The sequence below is a fragment of the Lissotriton helveticus genome, chromosome 12 (assembly GCF_964261635.1).
Source record: "Lissotriton helveticus chromosome 12, aLisHel1.1, whole genome shotgun sequence".
In the NCBI taxonomy this organism is placed as follows: Eukaryota; Metazoa; Chordata; class Amphibia; order Caudata; family Salamandridae; genus Lissotriton; species Lissotriton helveticus.
The window spans coordinates 720,337,591-720,362,578 of NC_136073.1; the positions used below are offsets into that span (position 1 = coordinate 720,337,591).

Here is a 24,988-nt window from a genome sequence, read left to right on the forward strand (position 1 = left end):
GTTGGAGGTGGGCCTTCTATCACAGCCTGTTTAACGGCAGAGGTCATATTGTGTAATGATAGAAAAAGAGTAAAATGGTCTAGGGTAGTTGCAGATCCTTCCATAATAAAAGATATAGAGGAAGAAGTCGCGAAGACATTGGTTGCAATGGAAGCTGCATCATCCTCCCAGGGGATTATCTCCCAGATTAGTGATCTTCATGATCTGTGCTTTGCGAAACTAAAAACCCTGTTAACAACCCCATTAATACCAAGGAAGGATAAAGTCCGGAACAAATGGTACAATAAGAGTTGTAGGGTAGCGCACAGTAGACTGATTTTAGCGATTAAATCTAGAGACATAGCCGTTATTAGAACGGCTCGGCTGACCTACAAAAAGGCGCTATGGGCCGCGAAGAAGGAGTGGGATGACCGTCATTGGTCAGAGCTCCTTTCGGCATGTCTAACATCAAACCAAATTAAGTTTGGGGAAATCGTTAAGTGGGGTGCGAACCTGGATTCACAAACCCCTGTGAATCACGTCTCTGTGGAAGACTGGGTGGCTTTCTATTCATTGCAGTTTAGAGCTCCGAACGTGGATCAGGATATTCATCAAGAGTTGGAAGTAGTCTTGCCCTCTAACCCTGATTGCTTGCTTGTTTTTAATACCTCTGACACGAAGTATGCCCTGGGTGCAGTCCATTCAGGTAGAGCGCCTGGGTTGGACGCAATACCCACTGATCTTTTTAAAATGAATCTTGACATTTGGGTCCCTTACATAACCATGCTTGTGAATGCAATTGCTGCAGGGGCAAGGATCCCGGGCTCCTGGAAAGGGGCGGAGATTCTACCAGTATTCAAAAAAGGAGACCGCTCAGTCCCGGGGAACTATCGCCCTATAAGCCTGATAGATTCTCTTCAAAAAATAACTGCCAGGATGGTACTCGCGAGAATCCAGGGGTGGATGGAGCAAGAAAATATTCTGTCCCCAATGCAAGCTGGATTCAGAGTAGGCACCAGCACCGTAGATCAGGTTTTTAGACTTAATATGTTGTACTGGAAGGTTGTCAAGCTGGGTGGTGGTGCTATTTATGCCGCTTTTGTGGACCTTAAGTCGGCATTCGATTTGGTACCAAGAGAGAAAATGTGGAAATCCCTTAGACTCATGGGTCTGCCACCTGAACTTCTCGACTTAGTGGTTAGACTCCATGAAGAAAACTTCGCTAGAGTAAGATGGGGTAAACAAGGTCAGGTGACTGATAGTTTTCCAGTTACACGCGGTGTGCGACAGGGATGTGTGTTGGATCCCACCTTATTTCTTTTGTTTATCAATCAGGTTGTAAAATTCTTTGATGATACCCCGACTGATGCACCATCTTTGGGCGGGTCTAAATACCCGATGTTGATTTTTGCAGATGATACCCTGCTTCTCTCTAAAACACGAGGGGGGTTGCAAATAGCCCTCAACAGGTTCGCTGAGTTTTGCAGGGTTAATGATCTGCAGATCAACACAGATAAAACCAAATTTATGGTTTTTAGCAATAAAAGCCCAATCAAAAGCTCTATTACCTTGAATGGTGCCCTGATTGAACAAGTGGATACAATGACGTACTTGGGTGTGACCCTGGACTACCGCTTTAGCTGGAAACCCCAGATTGAGGCTTTATATCTTAAGTTTGTCCGCCTCTCGGGCTGCTTATTACAGGAGCAAAGGAAGTCCCTGACCAAACGTATTGCCCCGGTGATAAAAAATCTACGAAGCAAAAATTAATACAGCCATATTATATGGCGCTGATGTGTGGGGGTATAAAGATTTGTCTCTCCTTGTTAAGGCACAAAACAAATTCCTGCGAAATTTGGTGGGTCTCCCTCAATCCACACTCACCAAACCATTGTTGCTAGATTTGGGTTGCAAACCCTTCAATGATTTGGCCCGCTTCCGTCTGGTGGCCCTGTGGCGACGGCTCTGGACCACACCAGAGCTTAGCCTATTTGCCAAGGAACTGGACGAAGTTAGGTCATTGTGGGGCGCATCTCGAATCCCCTGGCTAAGGGAAGTAAAATTTGTGCTGGAAGAGATGGGACTCAACCACCTTTGGTCTAATCCGGGGGATTCCCCCTTTCCCTCTAAACAGGATTTCAAGGACCTATACTGGGCCACAGTAAAGCACTTAGCAGTGGCCCAGTCAGACGCCACTAACTTAACTGGACTTTTTTTGGTACATAAACTGACCCCTTCCTTAGAACCTTACTGGGATGTGATCACTAAAACTCTCGACCGGAAATTATACCATCAGTTCCGTGTCGGGTCACTCCCAGTTAATTCCTTTGCCGGGAAATGGTCTGCGAACTCAAACTATTCCTGTCCTTGGTGCCCCAACCATCCGGAAAGCATGGGCCATTTTTTCTTTGCATGCCCAGCCTACCGTGTTCCACGGTTAAAATGGCTTAAACCCCTATGTAGTAATCTTGAAATCAAAGGGTTCTTAGAAGCCATGAGGATATTTCGTACTAACACATCCGAGTTGGTAGTGGCCGGTGTGGCTAAGTACCTAGGCTGGGCATGGATCGTTCGAACTAGGAACCCCAATGTCTCTTAATGCTTGTTTTTATATATTCTATATATTGATAACGTTGGTTGTTATTATAACTGGAAGTCTTTATTGAACTGTTTATTAAATTGTTTAATATCCTTTTAGATGAAGAAACCTTTTAGATGATGATTGTTATCATGGCGTTATAAAATTTTTAGTGTTTTTATGTGCTGTCTTTTATGAATTGACATTCGAAATAAAGACTTTTGAACTGAAAACTGAACTGATAAGCCAGCAGCATAATCATGGGTTTGTGAAGGGCAAAGGAACTCATTAGGCTCAACACTTAAGAAATATAATCTTAGTGAGTAAAAATCCAATGCAGACCAATAGAGGGTTAAGAATGCAAAAGAAGGAATGTACACACATGAGAATGATGGCACCATATTTAATATGCATAAAAAGATTGACATCCGTATTGCTACACGGATCACCACCAAAAAGAGACAGAGGACGAGTAAAAGACTGAAAGCGGTCCTACCTCAAGGATAATGAAAAATCCATGTGAGAAATAGGTTTGTCTCACAGACTCCGTAAGAACATCAAAGTACATGTAAAAATCTTTCCACAATGTCCCTACATCTGCTCATGGTTTTTTTTATTTTTGGATAATGGACTGCGTGCCTGACTTAACGCTCGACACTGGCTCTTCTTATATTTTAGATTGTTGCCTACGCTGTCCATGACAGGGACATTTTGGAAATATTTTTCTGAGGACCTTCCTTCTTTTGCACTTCTAACTCTGAAAGGCGAGTCCAGGATATTCAGGCTAAAATACTGATGTTTCAGCCTCTATCCTGGATTTTGGTGAGAGTGACTGAGACTGCAGGGTCTCATGGCCTCCTGCCCTCCTGCATCCTACTTGTGACTCATGCCCATTGACATATGCTGGCTCTTCGGTGGGACCTGAAGTTGCAATGGGCTCAGCATCAGGGAAATCTCTCCAACATCGTCCAGATCTCGGAGGTAGCTGCAAAATATCAGCAGTGGTGGGTAACAAACTGCGATTGGGTCAGCGGCAGACACCTGTCCCTTCCCAACCAGATGCTTCACTCCGGGGAAGGGGTGACCATCTAGTCTCCGGTGGACTCTGGAGTCCACATCAACCTTCTGGATCTCTGAGCAATCCGGTTGGCATTGAAAGCATTTGTACTCTCCATCGAGGGTAGACTAGTACAGGTGGTCACGGACAACAGAACCGCCTTGTGGTACTGCAACAAACATTGTGGGGTGGTGTTGTGGACACTTAGTCAGGCCTAGGCCCTGCGTTTCAGGACATGGCTGGAATGTCCAGGTATTTCTCTGGTGTTCCAATACCTGGTGGGCTATCTGAAAGCCGGGGTAAATAAACTCAGCTGAAAATGCCTAGCGGTTTACGAATAGCGTCTCCATCTAGAGATGGTGCAAGGTCTCTTTCAGCAGTGGGGAGAGCCTTGGTTAGATCTGTTCTCCACCACTGAGAACATGCAATGTCAGCAGTTCTGCAAGCTGGAATTTTAAGGCGAATCTCACTTGGATATGCTTTTCACCTCGAGTGGAGCTCAGGTCCCCTATACGCTTTCCCGCCAATTCCACTCCTGCCGAGTATCCTCAGGAAGATCAGGAACGACTGGGCCCAAGTCATCATTGTTGCTCCGGATTGGGCTTGAAGAGTTCAGTATCCCGAGCATGTCCACCGATCAGACTGCTTTTTCGGTAGGATCGTCTGTTGCAGCAGGTGGGAAGTGTTCTCCACCCGAACCTTGTCAACGCTCCTCCTCCTTGCATGGAGATTGAGCAAGGCAGCTTTCGACCTTCCACCTTTAGTCTGTGATGTTATTCTGGCAGCCAGTGGCCCCTCCACCAAAACTGTATACTCTTGCTGCTGTTAGGGCAAGTTGGTGGCATGATGTTTGTGGCATAACCTTTCTGCTATTTCTGCTTTTCTGCGGTTGTCTCAACAGCCTTTCCTCTTCAAGTATCGAAAGTAGAGCAACATTTCACTGGCTATGAGGCGGGGAATAATATATAGTAGAGTCTGCTGGTAAAAAAGACCTGGCGATGATAGGGATTTTGGTACATTGCGATGGAGGTGATATCAGGTTTGTCATTAGCAGTGGCTTTGCATCATCTATTGCATGGTGTAGAGGCAACCTTTCACACATGTGCAGAGAGAGCCTCTCTGAGGGACCTGAAGAAGAATAAGTTGGAAGACTTCTGACATTCTAAAAAGTTACCATTTCCTCAGTCCTGATACTGAGTTTGACAATTCCCACAAACTTTTAGGTTTAATGTTTTTATTAAGAGTTTCCATGACAACTGGTTTGTAGTACCTACATGGCAGCTGACGGACGATGCACACCACGCAGAGAGACCTATGCATATTGAATGATGTCCTCATTCTCAAAATCCTTTAATGGGCCCAAATCAGTGCAGACTGCTGCCACTTTATCATAATCTCCACATGCACCATTCTAGTAGTTTATTTATAAAGTTTTATATAGCGCAAACAAGATCCCAAAGGATATCAGAGCGCTTTACAGTAGGCAGAGGGAAAGAACAGGGGGTAGTATAGACCTCAACATTAATTGGGAAACAGCAGAAATAAATAAATAAATACATTTAAAAAAAGGAAGAAAGTACAGTAAACAAGTGTCCACACGTGGAGAAAAAAAACCAGAGGAGATGTCCATGTATGTTTAATCAATGTTGTTAAAGCGTGGGATTTGTTCTTGCACATCAGTTGCGCACCTTGCTAATTTTTAAGATGACAATAAAAATATAAATTAAGTTTAGCAGCTTAATGTGTACTTGCACAGGGCATCTCAGTGAATTCCACTGCCTCTTTAGTCAAACCAAGATATGTGGAAGTATCTATCGTTGACTTCTTTTTATACTTGTGTGACTTTATAACCACATAATACTGTATTGTTCAACTGTGACCCTAATGAATCCCCTCATGTACCTCTTGTAAACGTTATCACATAACATGTAAAGCGCTCCGATACCTTCGGGTCTAGCTAACGCTATATAAAACTAAAAGTAATAATAATGTAAAAATCTGGAGTGATTAGTGCCAGTCACGTTCAGCTCACTTCACTCTAGGTTGGGGTGATCGGTCTAGGTAGCTACTCTCTCTCATCTGGCTCCCTACGTCAGGCCAATTGTGATGTTCATTGGGAATTAATTTTAAGACTTTCAGGAACCCAGGGCCAGGCGAGTTTCTGACGTGTCTTGGCCAAGAACTCAATGATTAGCTCGCATTCAGACTCAAACACTGTTTTTCCCATCTCTACTGGAGGGACCATCAACTTTTCAATCCCATTTCCATATCTTAAGCAGCAGTTCATGTACCCGATTACCATTGTCTATCCCTAGTGCACTGCGGTTGACTGTTTGCCACTATAAGTGCCTCCTGCTGGAAACTCAACCATTTTGGAAAGCTCCAGAACACACAGGTGTGCATGCCCTCTCAATCGCAACCTCTGGAGAACCTGTTTATTCATGCAAATTGGCTAACGTGTAATATCAGCGGAGCTTCATTTTATACATGATCTCTTTCCTTTCCCCAACGAATAGAAAAACGTAGGAATGCCTTCCAATGGCGAAGGATCTTTTGTAACAGTCAATAATCCAACATAAAATCTATTTCTAAAATTACATCTTCTTTCATACTCTGTAAACTATAAACATTGGAAAAAACATAATCCAACAGTCTATTTTAGCACCTTACAGACATTGTTTTGTAAACTAGGTTTTTGAAACACTCCAGTTGCCATTTTTAGGTTTAAAATAACATTGTGCGCTTTTTTAATGCCCAATGCTGATCTGGGACTTGACTTTTGTGAGTTGCTACACTTTTAAATAGGTTTTTTTCTATTTAAAATTTTAAAAAAAAATAAATCAATCTATTTACAGTCGGTCTATTTGTCAATTTCTTCTTCTTATCGATAATCATGAGATGTTTATTATCCACTGGCAAAATGGATGTTGCATAAGATGGGGCAAAAAACCACTAATTTGGAGGATAAATCATTCGATTTCTCACTCTTAAAGAGTATTCTTTTTCCAGCTTTGGTAAATATATTGCCGTGGACGCGTGTTCCATCGAGTCTTGCACATTTTCCACCTTCTGTATCGTGAATAATCTAAACAACTTTTGTACGTTTTTTTCAACTCCTCTGAGGCACTTTTCTGGTAGCTTATTTCACTGGGTTTCAATTTGTGAAGGTTTTTGTTAACTTGGCCACAAGCCGTCTCTTACCCTCAAGGGTGAAATGCATGCATAGTCAATTCTTCCCTTCAGTGTACACCTTGCTTAAATCCCCCTCATTTTATGAGGTATAATCAGTTTTTCAAGTTACTGAGTTCTGAGACTTTCCTTGATAGTCATTTTTTTAAATTTTGGTGAAATCTTCACCATTTTTGTTTGTTAAAATGCCCTTTAAGAATTTTCTTCAGTCATTGGTGGATATAAAGATGAGTAAGGGAGCACATTAGGTTGCCTCAGTGGCTGTTGGTTTCAGAAAGCATCTGTTCTACCTCTCCCAAAGGGCTGATTGTTCGATTTGTTCACTGGTGTTATGTTTGTGCATTGACGTCCCCATCAGCTTCTCATCGGAGTGGAGGTAGAAGGTAATATTTTTTTAATTTCCTGTTGTAATGCCTATTTGTTTGTTATAGGAGGAGCTGCTATGCGGGCCGGGGTACAGGAAGGAGACCGGATAGTGAAGGTAAGTTTCAGAACTGGTTCCATTTTTAGCTCTAAAAGCCGGTTGTATTTATCCACAGTGTTGCTAAATACTTTATTTAGATCAGTTAATTCTTTGTGGCTGCGCTCCTAATTTAGCACCAAATATTTCCACCGATTTCATTTGTGCATTACGCCTAATGTATCAGTTATTGATTTTTAGACCTGGTCTCCTTTAAGAAATTCCAGCCTTATATCAAAGAAAATAAGAAAACCAGTAAAAATGCATATGCATATCTGTATGGAGAGAGGCTGTGGGTCAGCCTGTTTATCCATTTGTTCAAAAGGCAGTCGCATTTTCTTTCCGCCCATCACAACCTACTGCTTGTGGAAAGGAGTCAATACACTCCAGCCATTGGTTCTTTTTCACTGTGAGTGATGGTATTTTGCCTGACCACGTTCACAGCTGCTTAAAGATCTGTGAAATTCAGTGGCATGGCTGGCAGGCCAGCACTTTATCTTCCAACGTGTTTTTCCATTCTTTATTTTATAATTTTTTTTAGATATTCTTCTGTGGTTAAGCTGTATTTTAATATTGCAGTAATTCTAAGGCAATAGTACCTTTACGTTGAACTAATAAGAATCCTGTTTTCTTGTGAAGCCCATTAAAATAGTTTATAAACTTGCTCTTAGTATACAAACCAGCACTTGTACAGTTGTATAACATTTGTATGCAATTGTTAATTTAATATTTTTATTGAAAGCATATGGCTTTCAGCAATAGGTGAGTGTAACTTTTCATTTTCCGAAATAGGTATGAAAAAAATAACCTACGCACAAGTTTGCTCAGACCAAACGTATTAGATTTGTATTGCTTCTCGTTTCATACATTTGTTTTATTCCCCTCATTTTATATTTCTGTGCCCACACTCCTACTCTATCCCGAATTAAAAACAAATATTTGTCTACTAGTTCTTGATCCTTTTCTCATTGGTTTGCTCTTTAACAGACTCCCTTGTTCACATTTGCCAGGTTCTTGCTCAATCCTCAATAGCATATTTTACCTTTTTTATGTCTCTCTCACTGTCTCGCTGTCTGTTAATACTGTATGTCAATTGCGGAGTCTATTTTGCGTCAGTCCTTCTCCCATTTGATTTCCTTTGTCTGTTTGTGAGGAGACATGTATAATTATCCAGTGAACTAAACTGTTGGCCATAACAAATGCACTTCACTGCATTTTACCGTTATCGTAGTTCTGGAAACTCAGTCCATAGTATTAGTTGCAATTAAAGCTTCAGTGTCCGCAGTTAGCTTGCCATGTTTTTACCTTGCATTAACACCTGACTACATAAGTTTATTGTGTCCAACACTTACTTTGTTGAGAACTAGAATTTGTATTTCACCGTACGTTCACGCACGTTCAGACCATTTCTTCAGCCTGTTTATATCTCAACCCTCTCTTTGAAGTATATTAAGTGTACCTATTTTCTTTTCAGGTGAACGGCACCATGGTGGCCAACAGCTCCCATTTGGAAGTTGTGAAACTTATCAAATGTGAGTATTGAAGTCAAGAACAAGAGTAGGAAATGAACAAAGTCGTTAGTGTTTTACCAGTGCACCCTCTAGAATTTCAATATCTGCAGGCTTTGTCTTTAGACTCAAGCAAGCAATTCTATTAACAGTTGGAGAAGTTCAAATGCATTCTTTTCTGGTTTGTCAAAATTGTATGAACAAATACTGAAAATATGCCCTTAAATACATTTGATTTGGCGAGGGAGACATAGAAAAGCACATCTTGTTAGTTCATTTGTCAGTGGTGTAGATATTTTATTGGTGTCAATTGCTGTAGTGATCCATAATGGCTCATGAACATTTGTAGTCATACTATAGCTATCCAGAAACTTCCTAAGTGATGCGCTCCAAATAATAATTATGAAAGGAACACATAAACATGATGGCTTTTATTTAGTTTCAGACTTCTTTTTGAGGTGCATTCTCCCATCCTTGTGTCATTCCTTCGAGAATCCTTTTATGTTGAATTGACTTGCAGATATCGCTTCTGTTTTCTTGAGAAAAGTATTTATTTTTAAAAACAATTCAACAGAAAGGCATACTTCTAAATGATGGCTCGGCATCTCTACATAGGGATACAACGAGAATGCTGTGTGTATAGCTTTTAATCTTTCCAGGAGACAAAGGCCTTTAGCTAATGATTTCTTTAACTTTAGCAACACCGAAGCCTTGAATGTTTTCTCAGTACTGCGCTATAGACTGTAAAATTGGATAATTTATGTTTTATGATCCATTTCATCGGAAATTGTGGGCGAAAATACACTTCCGCTTTATTTACTTAATCTAATTTTCTTGACTTCGATTATCAATCTACGTCTGCATCAAAAGAACAATCGTCATCAAAGGCAATGAGAATTTTTATTTTTTTGCAAGAGACCGAGAACATTGAACTAAAGCAGAAAATATTGCATGCAAGTCGTGCGTTTGGGTTGTATATATGATAGTATTGCACATATAAAGGAAGGAAGATACAAGAGACACCTAAGTTAATCCTACCAATATGAAGTGCAGTACTAACACCAATATGCTACTTCAGGCAACAAAGCAAAGTGCTCAAACTCTACTCATCAAAACAGCTATTAAGGTTAAATATACCAAACTAAAGAAAACTATGAACTCGGATGATAAAATTCTAGATCGTAAGGGCATAAAGGCATAGCCTGATAAAGTAGGTTTATTGCATACTCTAGTTATAACTCAGCCCCTATACAAGTCGATGCATTCAGATAATTCAACCAGACAAGCAATGGTAAGACCTGCTTGGTACCTGATTTATTTTTTGTTCCACTAGAATGGTTTTTGGGTGAACCTAGGGTCAATGAGATGCTCTTTATGCTGTGAAGATCAAATATCTCTTCAACATCTTAGTTAATTCTGCCATTTTCAAGACCTAAATCCAGTCTATTTTAAGGCCAAAATATGTCACCATAATTCCCTATCAAAGTCTATTTAATGTGAATGGAATGGGATGGTGTATTGACCATGTAGCTGGAGAGGAAGACTGTAGAGGCTGAGGAGGATAATACCGGATGACATTGGCCCCTGACAAGCTGCAATAAGCCATCAACACAGGCAGGATAGGCACAGAAAAGATAAGAAAGGAAACTGCCCCAGTGCCACAACCATCTCCACTGAGTACCTTTGCTAAGGGGTACCACCTGGGAAACACAGCGATAATTGAGCTGTAGATGCCACGCAGGAGGAGCCAGGACAAATCTGGAACCAGTAATAATCTACAGCAATAGGTGGTAGTCTGTTGCCTGAAGCGGGGAGAGGCATGCATCTCATTTGAGCACTGCTGGGGGGAGGACTCCAACTCTCAGCTCCCCCTGCCATCACTTCCTGGTTGACGATTAAAACGTGCTACGGACACCCGCAGGGACACGCCCGGACCAAGGGCAGAACTGTCCACACCCGTCGGATCCAGGAGGAGGCTGGGCTGGGCCAACCCCCTTAATTTTGATTTCTGATCTGCTTGGAGTCTGCCGAAACCTGGTCAACGGTAGGTAAGAAGAAGACCCTTATTTCATCTACATCAGGGTTGTCTATATCTACTATTGACTTGTTTTTCACTAAAGCGTCCAATGCCATTTCGAACGAGATCGCTTTGCCTGAGCGTAGACTCTGTGGGGGAGGGAGCCCATAATGGGTTTGAAGATCTGCTCCTAGTTACACTGCTTGAGCCCAACGGTTTACCTATTAGTCATGGTAACAGTGAACGCTGCAGCTTGCCCCCAGCCGTTTCAGCTCCCTCAGTTGATATTCCCTTGCCCCTCATTCACCTCAGCGCAGCGAAGCAGACCCCCACACCAACAACACGTGGCAAGAGGAAGAAAGGACCTCACAAGGAACTCGTCTAATATTAAGAAATCTAGGAAATCAACCCTCTCCAATCATGTATTGAGACTGAGGGGGTCAATAATGATGTACTGCAAACACAGTCTCATATTGACGCTATTTGTGCCAAATTATCAGCACTGTTAAATCCCATCCATTTACGCCTGGATAACATCGAACTGAAACTCCAAGATATTTTAGACTCTAACTTGTCCTCCTGTTCACTCAAGCTCATGCAACAGACACATCCCTCTTAGTACCTCCAATCTCCCCATCATAGGGCCTTCGCACCTCCATCTGGGTAGCACTGTTGAGGCGGATAAGTTTTGTTCCCCCTGGGCAACTTGTTGCAAAGAGCCCCAGATCCCCATACCCAATAAAACAAGATGACTCGCAAGAATATAGTAGATCCAAACAAGCATGTGGAGGGCCTCAGAGATACATCTCATATCTACCCTAACATCGCTCCTAAGCTGAATCATAGGGAGACCAGGTACCAAAGTCTTAACCTACCTCCTGCGGCATGTCCTCTTGTCCTCGTGCTAGTCAATGTCTCAGCACTTAGACTCCATCAGAGAGAATCCACTGTCCAGCTTATGGACAAAACGCTTCATTGGTTATGCAATTATACTAAGCCAGGGCACCTAATCCGGAACCACTTATTTATGGCACGGAGAACCCCGTGGGCTGGTCCCTCTCCCAAGGTATACAATGGTGATTGTGTTTTACATTTTGACTGTCCTTACCTTGTTAGTGATCTAATTTCTCAGCCACAACTGGCAGCCTAAATCAGGGACCAGGATATTCCCGGTCTCCCTTGGTTTCTTTTTTATAAAAGTCAGCCCACTCACCGTAATAGGGCACCAGATGTAGCATCGGGTCCTTCGAGCCATCCTATTAGCCAACCACCTAGCAACCACACTTAACCGATCATTCACCATGACAGGGCACCAGATGTAGTATCCGGCCGCTTTTGATACGGTCTCCCACAAAATCCTTCTAAACCGTCTCAAGCAGGTCGGAATCGTTGGCACCGCTCTCACCTGGATTGAATCCTTCCTCACTGGCAGAAGTCAGAGTGTGATGCTTAGGCCTTTTAAATCAGAGGGTAAACCCCTGCTGTGTGGTGCTCCGCAGGGTTCTGCCCTCAGCCCTCTGTTTTTTACCGTCTATCTTGCACCCTTGGCCGCCGTGGTGGAGTCTTGTGGAGTCAGAGTGGTCTCGTACGCTGATGACACTCAGTTGATATTCTCCTTTACAGACCACTCGGACTCCACGTTTGCCAACTTCCGCCAATGTCTAGACAACATCTGTGCCTGGATGACTAACAATCACCTAAGACTTAATTCTGATAAAACAGAAGTTCTGTTTTTTAACCAGAAAAACCCTATTCCCCCTTCCCTATGGTGGCCCACAGCACTTGACCCCGCACCCACCCCTGTCCATTCAGTACGCAACCTGGGCTACCAGTTCGACGACTCACTTTCATGCAAAGCACAAGTCAATAAGGTCACCTCTGCCTGCTTCATGAAGCTACGCATGATTAAGAAGATCCTTCCCTACCTCCCCTTGGACGCCCGCCGAACAGTCACTCAGGCCCTCATCACTTCTCACCTGGACTACGCGAACAGCCTTTACGCTGGCGCTCCTCAATATCTGATCGATCGGCTTCAGATCGTTCAGAACGCGGCGGCTAGACTGATAGGAAACATCCCCTACCGTCAGTCAGTTGCCGCCTATCGCAAAGAGCTCCACTGGCTTCCTATTGCAAGCCGCATCCAGTTCAAGATCCTCACCCTCGCCTTCCGAGCTATCAACGGCCTTGGCCCTAGCTACCTTAAAAAGCGAGTGCCAATATCTCATTCCGTTAGATCATTGAGATCTAACAACTTACGCCTCATGACTTCTCCTCGCTTTCGACGCGCCAGAATGGGCGGCAGAGGGTTCAGCGTAATCACTGCTAAACTGTGGAACTGCCTCCCAACCGACCTCAGGTTCTGCCCGTCTGAATCCATCTTCCGTGCTAGATTAAAAACCTGGCTGTTCTCCGGACTGTGATCCCTATCTTGTTGACTTCCTCTTTCCCCCCCTTCTCCCTTGAGGCTCTGGTTCTAGCGCCGGGACACCCCTTCGGGGGTAGCTGCGCGCTGTATAAGCTACATAAATAAATAAAATAAATAAATAATCGACCAATGCTACTAGGCATTCACATAGTAATCACATCTAACTGTGCACATCCAACAGGTTCGCTCCTCTTTCCGAATTGGACTCCTGCAATTGACAGATGGCCATCCACCAGAGTCCCCAGATTCCCCCTCGATCTATGAGTGCAGGGGCTGAGGTTGAATATGACACACAGCCTCTATGGGGGGGATACATCACTCCTGAGTTGCTCAAACCTAGTTCCTTCCATTATGGCCATTAAGGATCACACCTCGCGTGTACTTGATTTAGTTTACCCCATTCTGACTTGGAACATAACCGGTTTTAACAGTAAGCGAAATACTGAGGACTGGCTTACCGTCTTGACCGACTTTCAGATCATTTGCATGCAAGAAACCTGGGAGATTGCACCAGTTTTTATTAATGGGTTTCGTTCATTTAATTCTGCAGTCTTGTGCTCATCCGGGGAAGGCATAGGGGTGGTTTACTTACACTGATTTCCAACTCGGCTGCCTTTAATATTTTGCGCTTCCTAACTACAACTCCCGATTTTCACATCTTGGTGATTAAAGGCAATACAAAGTGCGACTTATTACTTGTGAACTATTATAATAATCATTTCCAAAACCCTGAAGCTGTACCTCTACTCTTAGATAACGTATTAGAGGACCTTGGGGAGTTCCACCCTAAACCCTTCTGTATTATTTGGCTAGGTGATTTTAATACCAAAATATGCACCCGCGAGCCAATGGATCTATGTGGGATCATAGATCACAGAGATGTCGACATGCACCATTTTCATCACGATGCACAGGGCAACTTGATCAAAAGTATCCTAATGAAGTGGCAACTAACTTATAAAATGCAATAGCCCCACACACGTGAACCTTTTCCCCTACTTTTTATAGAGTCGAATTATCTTCCATGTTGGACTTTATTATTTCCTCTGAGTTTTTTGTTCATACTTAACAATGTCACAGCCATATTTTACCGAATTTAATTACCATTCCATGCTTCCCTGTGCTATTACGTGTCAGGATTTTAAAGTCCGTAAAAATACTATAATCCCTAAACCGATTTTAGCTAGAAATAATAGTTTTATACTAAAATGGGACACGGTCGATGCAGCTAGTCACTTCTCAAGTTTTATAGCGCCGACCCTGGAGGATATTAACACCTGCTGGGACCCTTTCTCAAATCAAGCACTGGTAACTGAAGCATTTTGTAAATGACTGCATTACTTTAAATCGCAGCTTTTTTGTTCGATACCAGCTAGAGATAGTGCACCATATTGTTGGTTTGATAAGAAGTGTCCCTGGCACCTGCAAACTTACGCAGGGCCCTCCAAACCACTCCTAGAAACCAAGAGGAAGTTTGCACTTTAAGGAAAATATACAAACTAACTAGGGATAGTAGGTTGAGGCACCTTAAATCAGAGGCCTGGGATAATTTAAAACAAGCCCCAGCACTCCGAGACAGCATCGCTTTCTGGAAGGTTATTCATGGTTATCTTTCTGGCTGATATTCCCTTCTGGTCCCCTCTTTTAACAGTGGCATTTAATGCGATGGCCAAGACGGGTCCCCCTCCATCTTGGAAAAACTCTGTCATAATTCCAATTTATAAAAAAGGGGAATTCCTCTATCCCAGCAAACTATCGTCCCATCTCCTTGCTCGATAGTAAAGCTAAACTTATGGGCAGGCTTCTAGTAAATAAACTAGAAGCATGGGCAAAGGAAAAGAACGTCCTTACGGAAGTGCAGTATGGGTTTTGCCAGGGGAGGTGCTCCGTTGATCAGTGCCTTAATTTGCCACTGATCGCAAGGAAATATACCATGGTAAAAAATGGCCGTCTTTATATGGCTTTCATGGACCTGTCAAAGGCCTTTGATTGTGTGGTGCATAGCAAACTTTGGCCCATTTTGATGGATAAGAAAATAGACCACGCCATCATTACCTTTAGGGGTGTCAGACAAGGATGTGTTATGGCCCCATTTCTGTTTGCTCTATATAACAAGAACTAAAAAGATGCCTTGATTAAAAGCACGAAAGACACTCCACAGGTCCAGTTGTCTCCCCTCTCTGTCCTCCTCTACGCAGACTATGCAGTATTATTGGCTAGGACTCCCATGGCCCTTCAAAATCTGATCAGACAATGTACAGTCTTTATGCGTAATTTGGACCTACATGTAAATAAAGCCAAAACTTTATTCATGGCAATGGGCGGGGCCCGAAAGAAGACAATGAGAAATTACTCAGAGGGTGAAAATATTGAACAGGTGGAATATTTCAATTATTTGGGGATAGTTTTTGATGTAAAACAAAATTGGAAAGCGATGTTTGATAGTCGTGCAAACCTAATGGCCCAAAGCATCGCAGCAATTTTACGATTCTCCCCAAAATTGGGCTGCTAGCCAGTTGTAGAAATGCTAAATATCTATTGGGCAAACACACATTCAATTGCAACATATGGGGTAGCAATTTGGGGAATAACTGATGTGACCACTTCAAGTCATTGAGGGCAAATTTATCAAAAGGTTGCTGTCAGTCACAGCTTCTTGTAATAATTTCGTCGCACATAAAGAAATTGGTTTACCATTCATTACTGATGCCATCAAATTGGCACCTCTTTCGCTTTGGCTTTCAGTATGGAAGAAGGGCGCAGTGGGTCTAAACCAAAAAATCCTGACTGATATCCTGAACCTAGACCACGTTAATAAAATCCCTTGACTGGTGTATGTCAGGAAAAATGTAACCATCCTAGGACAGGCCTTTTTATACGACACACCCCACCTCTGTAAACATTTTCCTGAATCTGGATTAAAGGACATTTACCTAAATAAAGCAATTTGGGATAGGTGGGAAGGTCATAGAGAGAAATACTCTGTACAATTTTATTATAATATACCGAAGATATTAAATCATTCTCTCTTTTATTTAGGGTTGAGAAAAACCAGCATCGTTTTATTTTGTCAAGATTTCATCTGAATTTAATGCCATTAATGCTGGGTCACCCTAATAATACATTTTCTTTAAGCAATTTACGGCCTTGGCTGTGTAACAACATGGTGCCCCAATCCCCCTTTCACTTCTTATTCTTCTGCCCCCTGTACGCTCTAGAGAGAAAGATTTTTATTATCCCCCTTTTAAAGAAATTTTCACTGCCCACATCAGCCCTGTCCACATTTTATCGATTAGAAACGCCTTTAGGTTGTTACATTCTTGCTTCGTTTTTTCTGGCCGCCCTGAGAACCCGTAAGGTAGTACAACATCTGTCACTTCTTAAGTCTGCTGTTTTATCGATGTACCTGATCGAACACGAGATTGCTGTGGTATCCTTATCTTAATCTGATGTTTTTAAACCCACTGGCTCTTGTACTGTATTCCTCATTTTATTGGATCTTTTTAAATGGATTTTTAATGTAATTTTAATTGCAATGAAATGCTCTTTTTTATTGTATACTTTTATGCATTGTCTTAATGCGAAATAAAGTTGGTTGATGATGATGATGACCATGTAGCTGCAGCAACTTACACCAACCCATAATTTTCCTAGCATGAACTATTGAATGCAGCTACTTGAGTATTCTTTTTCATGTTCTATATTTTTTAAAATCCATTGTTTATACACACACTCTTCGCTGTGTGGTTGCTTATGCCAGAAATGCCTTGTAAAGCAAAGTCCTAAAGTGCTGAAAAGCAAAGTATTTCTATGTCAATTGAACAGTAGTGTGTGCACTGTGACTATGCCACGTGAATGTTATTCATTGTTCTACAAGGTAAGCAAAGCTGGAGTGAAGTACTTTTGTTTAAAGAAGTAAAATAGTTCAAACTTAACAAGCCCATTGCAAGCATTGTAAGTAAGAAAAACTCTCTTAAGAATGATTTATTAGGAAACGGGTTTTTTCAGCTCTGTTGTAACCTGATGTGGGTCAGCTAACTAATGCCACATATAAGAGCTGCTCAAATGTGCATAGTAATGGTAATGGAAAGTACAAATTAAATTAAGGATTCTCACGTTGAGGATGAAATCTTTACTTATGGATTTTCTGTTCACACTACCCAGGAAAACGTGTAAGCAGACTACAGCATCTTTTATTTGTTTTTCTAATGCCAGTCAAGTCCTAGTGCTATCTATGCATCCAAAGAGCTTGGATAGAATATCTTTTTTCTTTGTAAGCTGGCCCACGTTTATATTCGTCTTAAAAGATCCCACCATATATCATTTATGTATTACATCAGCTTCTTTTAAAAACCTGCCAGAGGAGAACTTAAAGCAACTTACCTATGAATGTACTACAACTTTGAATACACTAAACCTCCATTTACAAAGTAAATAAATACTCTAAAAAGAAATCTTCCCTTTGAAAGAACCCAGCATTCACCTAACAAAGCATTATATTTAAAAAATATGGAAGGGCCATCAAATATAGCAACACATTAAAGTGTGATAAACTATGCAGTGAAAATGGGTGGAATAATTCTTGCTTAGCCGTAATAGGATTTCAACTTTCCTTCATTAGTCGTTAGGAAAATTAGTATTCTATACCTGGTCTCGATGCAAGATACTTGTTTACAGCTTACCACCAAAGAAGCCATGGCTCCCAGAGGTTTAAAGTCAAATTTCTTGAACATGGAATCCCTGAATTTTGAGCCACTTCAAGAATGTCTATCAGTGTTCCGCCACACTGAAAAGCTCTGGAGGCAATGCTTCTCTTATTGACTGAGCCGCAAGTTGGAAAAGTTGATGGCCTGGGCATGCACCTCGTTTCAAGTCTCTCAGACAGGTGTATTTACGTATTGGTGGAATCATTAGTGTATGACTTGGATCAGTCTTTAGACCGAAGGGTGGTCTAGTCATGGAGCACAAAAAACTAGCTCATGGCCTCCTGAAATAACTAATATAAAATGTTTTACAGTCCTGTAAGCCGTATCTTCATTGTGATAATAAAAAAAAATCATGATATGCCTCACAACTACCTCTGTGGGATCCTGACACCTCTCCAGCAACCATGCATACATCCAGCCCATCTGGACCAGTACCTTAATACTGATGATCAAGATTGTTTGATGAACAAGCATTGGCAAAGCCAATAGGTCTCATCTATGCAAGAGCTATTGGCTTTGCCAATATGATTTAGCCATGTTGTACACCAACGTGGCTGCTGTTCAGCATGGCTAAAAGTAAGTGATGTAAAGCGTGAATTAGAGTAGAGTGTTATGGAGCGGCATAGAGGGAGCAGAGTGTCGCAATGTGGTAGGGCATGGAGTTGAGTGGCATAGAGTAAAAGAGTGCGTCATAGAGTGGAGTGGCGTAAAGTGAAGTAGTGTAGTAGAGTGAAATAGCATAGCGTGGAGAAGAGTGTTGTAGAGTGGAGTGGCATAGAGAGGCATTTGGTGGCATAGAGTGGCGTGGCGTAGAGTGAAGTATTGTGTCGTAGGATAGAGGGGAGTAAAGTGGCATGGAGTGAAGTAGAGGAAGGTGCATAGAGTGGGGTAGTGTCGTAGAGTGGAGTACAATTTTGTAGAGTGGAGTGGCAATGGTGTGGAGTAGAGTGCCATAGAGTGCAGTAGAGTTTAATGGGGTGGAGCATTGTAGAGGGGAGTATCGTAGAGGGGGGTATCGTAGAGTACAGTATTGAATAGCGGCCTAGAGTGGAGTGCCACATAGTGCAGTGTTTCAGATAGATTAGTGTAGAGTAGAGCTGAGTAGTGGCGTAGCTTAAATATCTGATAGAGACTACTAGCTGCAGATACCTTCACGTAGAATTATCCCCAGGTGTGAGACTGGATCCGGAAAATCTTTGGCGCAGCATCCCTGCGTGCCGGGGGGACAGCATCACGCGACTCCGCCCAGGAGTTGTCCACGTACGTGATGTCAGCGCGGTCACATTAGCCCCACCCCTGCGCGCCTAAGTCAGTTTTTTGTCTTTGGACGTTCAACGCGGATCCGGATGAGCTCTGGCCTGTTTTCAGGCCTTCTATCTCTTTTTTTCACGATTGGTAACAGTGTGCGACTGCCTTCGGGCTTCGGGACGTGTCCCTCTGGTGCGCGTCCCATGTTGGCGACGGACCCTCACCCTGTTTGCGTGTGGTGCCTGGGTGGGCACCGGGACTCGGAGAGCTGTGACGCAGGCCGGCCCCTCCAGCCTCGGTCGTGGCGGGAGCGCCGGATGCAGTTGCTGTCACCGCGCTTCTCCAGATCTGTGTCCTCTCCGCATCCGTCCCCTGCCTCGTAAGCAAGGAACCGCCGGTTTAGTCTGCGGCATCGTCTTTCGCCGTGGCCCCAAGGGGGTGGCTCACCGGCTGGTAAGTCCTTCAGTTTATCTCCTTTGTCCTCCTTTCGCGGTGGGCGCCTGCTCCCTCCGGGACATGCGCCCCTGCCTGCCGCCTCCCTATCTGCCGTTTCCCGGCACGGAGGCGACTAGGGCCCAAATGATAGCTTACGCTTCGGCTCTGCAGGCTTCTTTGGCCCTTTCTCTACCTCCTGAGATGTCCGCAAGATCCCTTGCCTCGTGCGGGGACTTCCGCGGAGTCGCCGGCGGCTCAGGCCCCGGCACCAACTCTCTCAGCTCCAGGTCGTGGGAGAGTGGCGCCATCGGGTGTAGTCCTTTGGGGCTCCCCTCTTCGGTGTCTGGCATCCCTGTTTCGCCGCAAATCTCTACGGGGCTCCCTGTGGGGTCATAGATAATCGCCGGGACCCCGGGCTTGCCCCTGGGTCCCCCTCGGCCCTCTGAGCAGGCGGCTGCCTCCCCAGAGGTCGAGCAGGCGCCGGTTCGGCGCCAGTTGCTTCCCTCCCTGGCTCCGGTGGAGTTACGGGTCGAGGCGGGGTCTAGGGGTGCCTTCCCGGGCCCTCCTCGCTCCTCGGTGCAGGCGACTGCTCCGTCTGAGGCAGAGCTGACGCCACAGGTAGGCCCTCCGGCGCCTCATGGCGCCGATCAGGCGTCGCTGACAACCTCCACAGAGTCGTGCCGGCGCCGGGCTTTGGATTCGCCCTGTCATCTACCAATGTGCTCCTTCCCGGAGGCAGGGTCCCGTGTAGTTGCCTCTTCACCGGCATCTTCTACAGGAGGCTCTTCGCTGTTCTCGCGGCCAATAACCTCGGACCCTTCTTTCCTGGGCACATTGCTGGCTTCTCCACCGGCGTTTTCTCCTTCTGAGGCCCAGCAGATCCCCCATTCCTCGCTGGCCGTCCCCCCACTTGTGTCGGGGATGGGTGGCTCAGTCTGCGATCCTCTCACATGGAGGAATTGCTTTTCCCTCCGGGGCACCCTTCTGAGGCCATTGTTGCCTTTATTCAGGCTATTTCCATGGCTGCTGGTATTCTGGGGATGGGTGAACCTGTCACTTGATTTTCTACAGACCATTTCTTGGGGGTTCTCTGCCAGGGCTCTGGTGGCAAGGGGTGGTTCCTTCCTTTTGAGGTGTCACGCCATGATTCTCTTATGGGGGCCTGGGGACACCCGGCCACGGGCGATCCAGTGCCTCGGATGCTTCTGCTACGCCATCGGCCTGCTCCGCAGGACCTGGTCTGTCTTTCTTTCCACCCTTCTATTGAAGGTGCTCTACCTTGTTTACCTTGGGTGTTGTTCCCTCCGTCTCGGGTTTCCTGGTGGTTGGATTCATGGGGGGCGTAATGCCTTCGCTTCTTCCAGTGCTGCCTTGAGAGCGCTTAAAACTCTGTGTGTGTTAACCAGGGCTACTTTCTAGCCTGTGGGGTTCGGTGGAGTCCTTTCTTCCTTGTGTCTCTCATGAGGGTGCCCGTGCTGATCTGCGGGCCCTTGTGTTGACTGGTAAAAAGTTGGCCGCTTCTATTCTTCGTGCGGCTTTGGATGTCACTGATGCTACTGGACGTGCTATGGCTACTTCTGTGGCTCTCCGTCGCCATGCTTGGCTACGCAAAGCTGTTTTTCCTGAAACTCTTAGGGGAGCGTCTGGTCCACCTCCCTTTTGACGGGGACCTGCTGTTTTTATACTCTGGCGGACTCAGCCATCCGAGGTCTTCTGGTGGGGCTTTGTCCTCCTCCTCCTCCTCCTCCTCCTCAGTGGGTGCTTTGTGATCCTTCGAGTCTTCGTGGGAGGTGTTATTCCCACTGCTCCCAGACTCTGGTGTAGGGTGCACGTTGCACTTTCTATGAGGGATACTGTGCACTCTGGGCCCTGTGTTGGCCTCCCTCTTTAGTTGGGATTCAGCCCCCATTGGCAAGAGTGTTCCTTTTGGCTGCTTACTAAGCCTTCTGTGGTTTTTGCAGAGGAGGTTCTACTTTGTTCTTTGATGTAGGATTTCTTCCCTAAGAGTGGTTCCAATACTTCTTGGGCCGTGTCCTACCTTATGTGGGGTATTTGTAGCTATTGGATAGCCTGTCTTACGCTGGGAGGGGTGGCTTTCCCCTTGCGGGTTCCTTTCCTTTCTTGGTTTTGCTATATGCCGCCGGTGCACTTCTTAGACAGCTACGGGGTTTGGCGGTGTTCTGCCTCTGGTTTGCTGTTGGTCTGGTCCTCTGTTTGGCGGCGTTCTGCCTCTGGTTTGCTCTTGGCCTGGCCCTCTGTCTGCCGGCATTCTGCCTCTAGTTTGCAGTTGGCCTGGTCCCCTGTCTGGTGTCCAGAAGGGTTGTCTCCTGTGTTGGCATCTTCGTTCGCCCTATTTGTCCGCTTCTTGATTCCTGGACGGTTCCTGGTGAGGCACCCGGCGCTGTCCGCCAGTTCTTCTAGTCCTGGCCATGGGCTTTAGAGTGAGGCCTGATGCCTCTGCTTCTGGCTTTCGGGAGCTTATGGTACTGTTTTCCTTTTTTTCACCCGCCTTCTTACGGAGGCGAAGCTTGGTGTGGCAATTGGCTTCCGGTGGGATGTGTCCAGCCGTTCTCCGCACCGGGCGTGTTCCCAGTGGAGGGTTCTTGCCCTCCTTTGACCCTTTTTCCTTTGGGTCTCTGGGTTGCTCTTTTCGTGATGCCTGTACCTGAGGGTTCTGGTGGAGGTCCCTGGTACATGGGCTGCTGACCTTCTCTCCCTTCGTTTGCCTGTCCCGGGGGCCTCCACGGGGGCTCCCGGTTGCTTTGGCTGTTGGCCTCTTTTTATATGGCCTGTACCTGGCTCTTCCAGTGCTGGTCCCTGGTACGTCGGCTGTTGGCCTCTTTTTTTGTACTGTCTGTGCCTGGGTTCCTGATAGAGGTCCCCGGTACAATAGCTCCTAGTCCTCTTTCGTCTTGCCTGTGCCCGGGGTTTCCGGCGGAGGACCAGGGTACATTGGCTGATGGTTTCTTTGCGGATGGCCTTCTTTTTCCTGTTTGGTGATGGCGGGGCCGCTGATTGTAGTGGGGCCGCACTCCCTGGGGGGTGCTTTTTTGTCCCCTGTCAGGGTCTTGCTTCGCCTCGAAGGGGGAGGTCCTCTTGCAGACCCTCCTTCCCCCTGGGTATGGCTAGGGTATCTATTCTACGTGAAGGAATCTGCGGCTAGTAGTCTCTATCAGATATACGAGTTACTTACCTTCGGTAATGATGTATTTGGTAGAGACGATTCCAGCCGCAGATTCCTTCATGGCCCGCCCTTCCTCCCCGTTCTGCGAGGACCTTTGGCTTGGTCTTCTGTGCTCGCCTCCCGGGTGGTGGCTATGTCGTCTGTGAGTGCATTCTTTCTTTCTTTTGGACGGGATGCTTCGTCCTGTTTCTTGTTCCTTTCCTCCTCTTTTGGCTTTTTGGAGGATGGGTTTATAGGTATTTCTGTGCCTTTCTGCTCTGGTTGCTCCAGGATTGGGGCTTGCCTTCACTCTCCCTCCCTCCCTCCCATCCCACTTTATTACTAAGGGTTCTGGCCCCTTTGCTATCCTCTAGGTTGGGGTCGTCTGTCTGTGCCTCTGCCCTTTGTTTCTTTGGGGGGTTGTCACAATCTGTGGTGGGGCTGTCTTTGAGGTTGTTGTTCCTTGTTTGTCTTGGACTGGTTCCCCTTCATTGTTCTTGGTTGGGGTTGTAGTCCTGCTATATGTTGTCATGACATTTTTACATGTGTTCTTTGTGTCCAGAGGGGGCTGTCTAAGTACTGGAAGGGTGGCTGCTCAGAGCTGTGATCTGTTTCTTTTTTCCCTGCCTTTGGGTACTGCAGTGTTGACACTGCTCCTTATGGTGTTGTTGTCACCATTTCTTTTTCCAATTTTTCTGCTCTTTCACACACTTTTGGCTGGTGGCTCCGTGTTTTTGCGCGGAAAAGTCCTCTGAAGAAAACTGACGTAGGCGCGACGGGGTGGGACTTATGTGACCTTGCTGACGTCACGTACGCGGACAACGCCTGGGCGGAATCGCGTAATGCTGTCCCCCGGGCGCGCAGGGATGCTGCGCAAAAGATTTTCCGGATCCAGTATCCCGCCTGAGGATAATTCTACGTGAAGGAATCTACGGCTAGAATCGTCTCTACCAGATACATCGTTACCGAAAGTAAGTAACTCGTACTTCTGGGGCATAGAGTAGATTGTTTCAAAGTAGAGTAAAATTACGTACAGTGGAGTGATGCATGGTAGAGTGCAGCGGCATAGACTAGTGGTGTAGAGTACACTGGCGTTTTAGTGGTACAGAGTGAGTGCATTGGCTTAGAGTGCAGTGACGTAGAGTGGTGCAGAGTAGTGTGGTCTAGAGTGGAGTGGCACAGGGTGGAGTGGTGTAGAGTAGATAGTGTCAGAGTAGAATGACGTTGCATACAGTGGAGTGGTGCAGGGTAGAGTGGAGGGGTTGCAGGATAGAAAGCAGAGGTGTAGAGTGGAGTTGCGTAGAGTGCAGTGACACGGAGTTCATTGGCATAGAGTGCAGTAGAATGGCATAGAGTTGAGTGGTGCAACATAGAGTACAGTGGCATAGAGTGCCGGGTGCAGATTAGAGTGGCCTAGAGTGCATCCTTGCAATGTAGTGTTGTAGAGTGCACTGGTATAGCGTACATTGGTGTAGTGTTAATTTGTGCAGAGTAGAGTGACGCAGCTTAGATGTCAGTGGCATAGAGTAGATTGTTTCCGAGTAGAGTGAAGTGACATAGAGTGGAGTGGTGCACAGTAGATTACAGTAGCATAGAGTGCAGTGATATAGAGTGTACTGATGCCTGTGTACATTTTGCCTGCTAGCTGGTTTTGCCGCCAGCGTTTCTGCGGACCAGCGCTCACCTCACCTCTTCAGACCACATCAGCTGTTCGCCGCACCCGCTCCGCGGGTGCCGCTTCATCGAGGGTCTTGCTGACTCTGCCTGCTGTTTGTCGGCGCACTTCAGGGCGAACCTTGGGCATAGGAAGGCTTGAGGGCTGCGAGCGTGCAGGGACTACCACATCCAGGTGTCCCTGCGAGACCGATTCCAGCTTCCGGTCCGCTCTCCCTCTAGCCCTGCCCACCGCCCATCGGACGGCTGACAAAAACCACCTGTGCTGCCCTTGACCTTTGGGACATTTTGCCTGCTAGCTGGTTTTGCCGCCAGCGTTTCTGCGGACCAGCGCTCACCTCACCTCTTCAGACCACATCAGCTGTTCGCCGCACCCGCTCCGCGGGTGCCGCTTCATCGAGGGTCTTGCTGACTCTGCCTGCTGTTTGTCGGCGCACTTCAGGGCGAACCTTGGGCATAGGAAGGCTTGAGGGCTGCGAGCGTGCAGGGACTACAACATCGAGGTGTCCCTGCGAGACCGATTCCAGCTTCCGGTCCGCTCTCCCTCTA

The 24,988-nt window shown here is 45.5% G+C and overlaps 1 protein-coding gene across 3 annotated transcripts in view; it reads left to right on the top strand.

Moving 5' to 3' along the window:
- Positions 1–24,988, top strand: part of ARHGEF11 (Rho guanine nucleotide exchange factor 11) — an 883,046-nt gene that overhangs the window by 329,935 nt on the left and 528,123 nt on the right. For all 3 annotated transcript variants that reach the window (XM_078670282.1, XM_078670280.1, XM_078670281.1), the window contains exons 4-5: positions 7,235–7,284; positions 8,738–8,795. In XM_078670282.1, the coding sequence (XP_078526408.1) occupies positions 7,235–7,284; positions 8,738–8,795 (108 nt within the window). The remainder of the gene's footprint in view (positions 1–7,234; positions 7,285–8,737; positions 8,796–24,988) is intronic.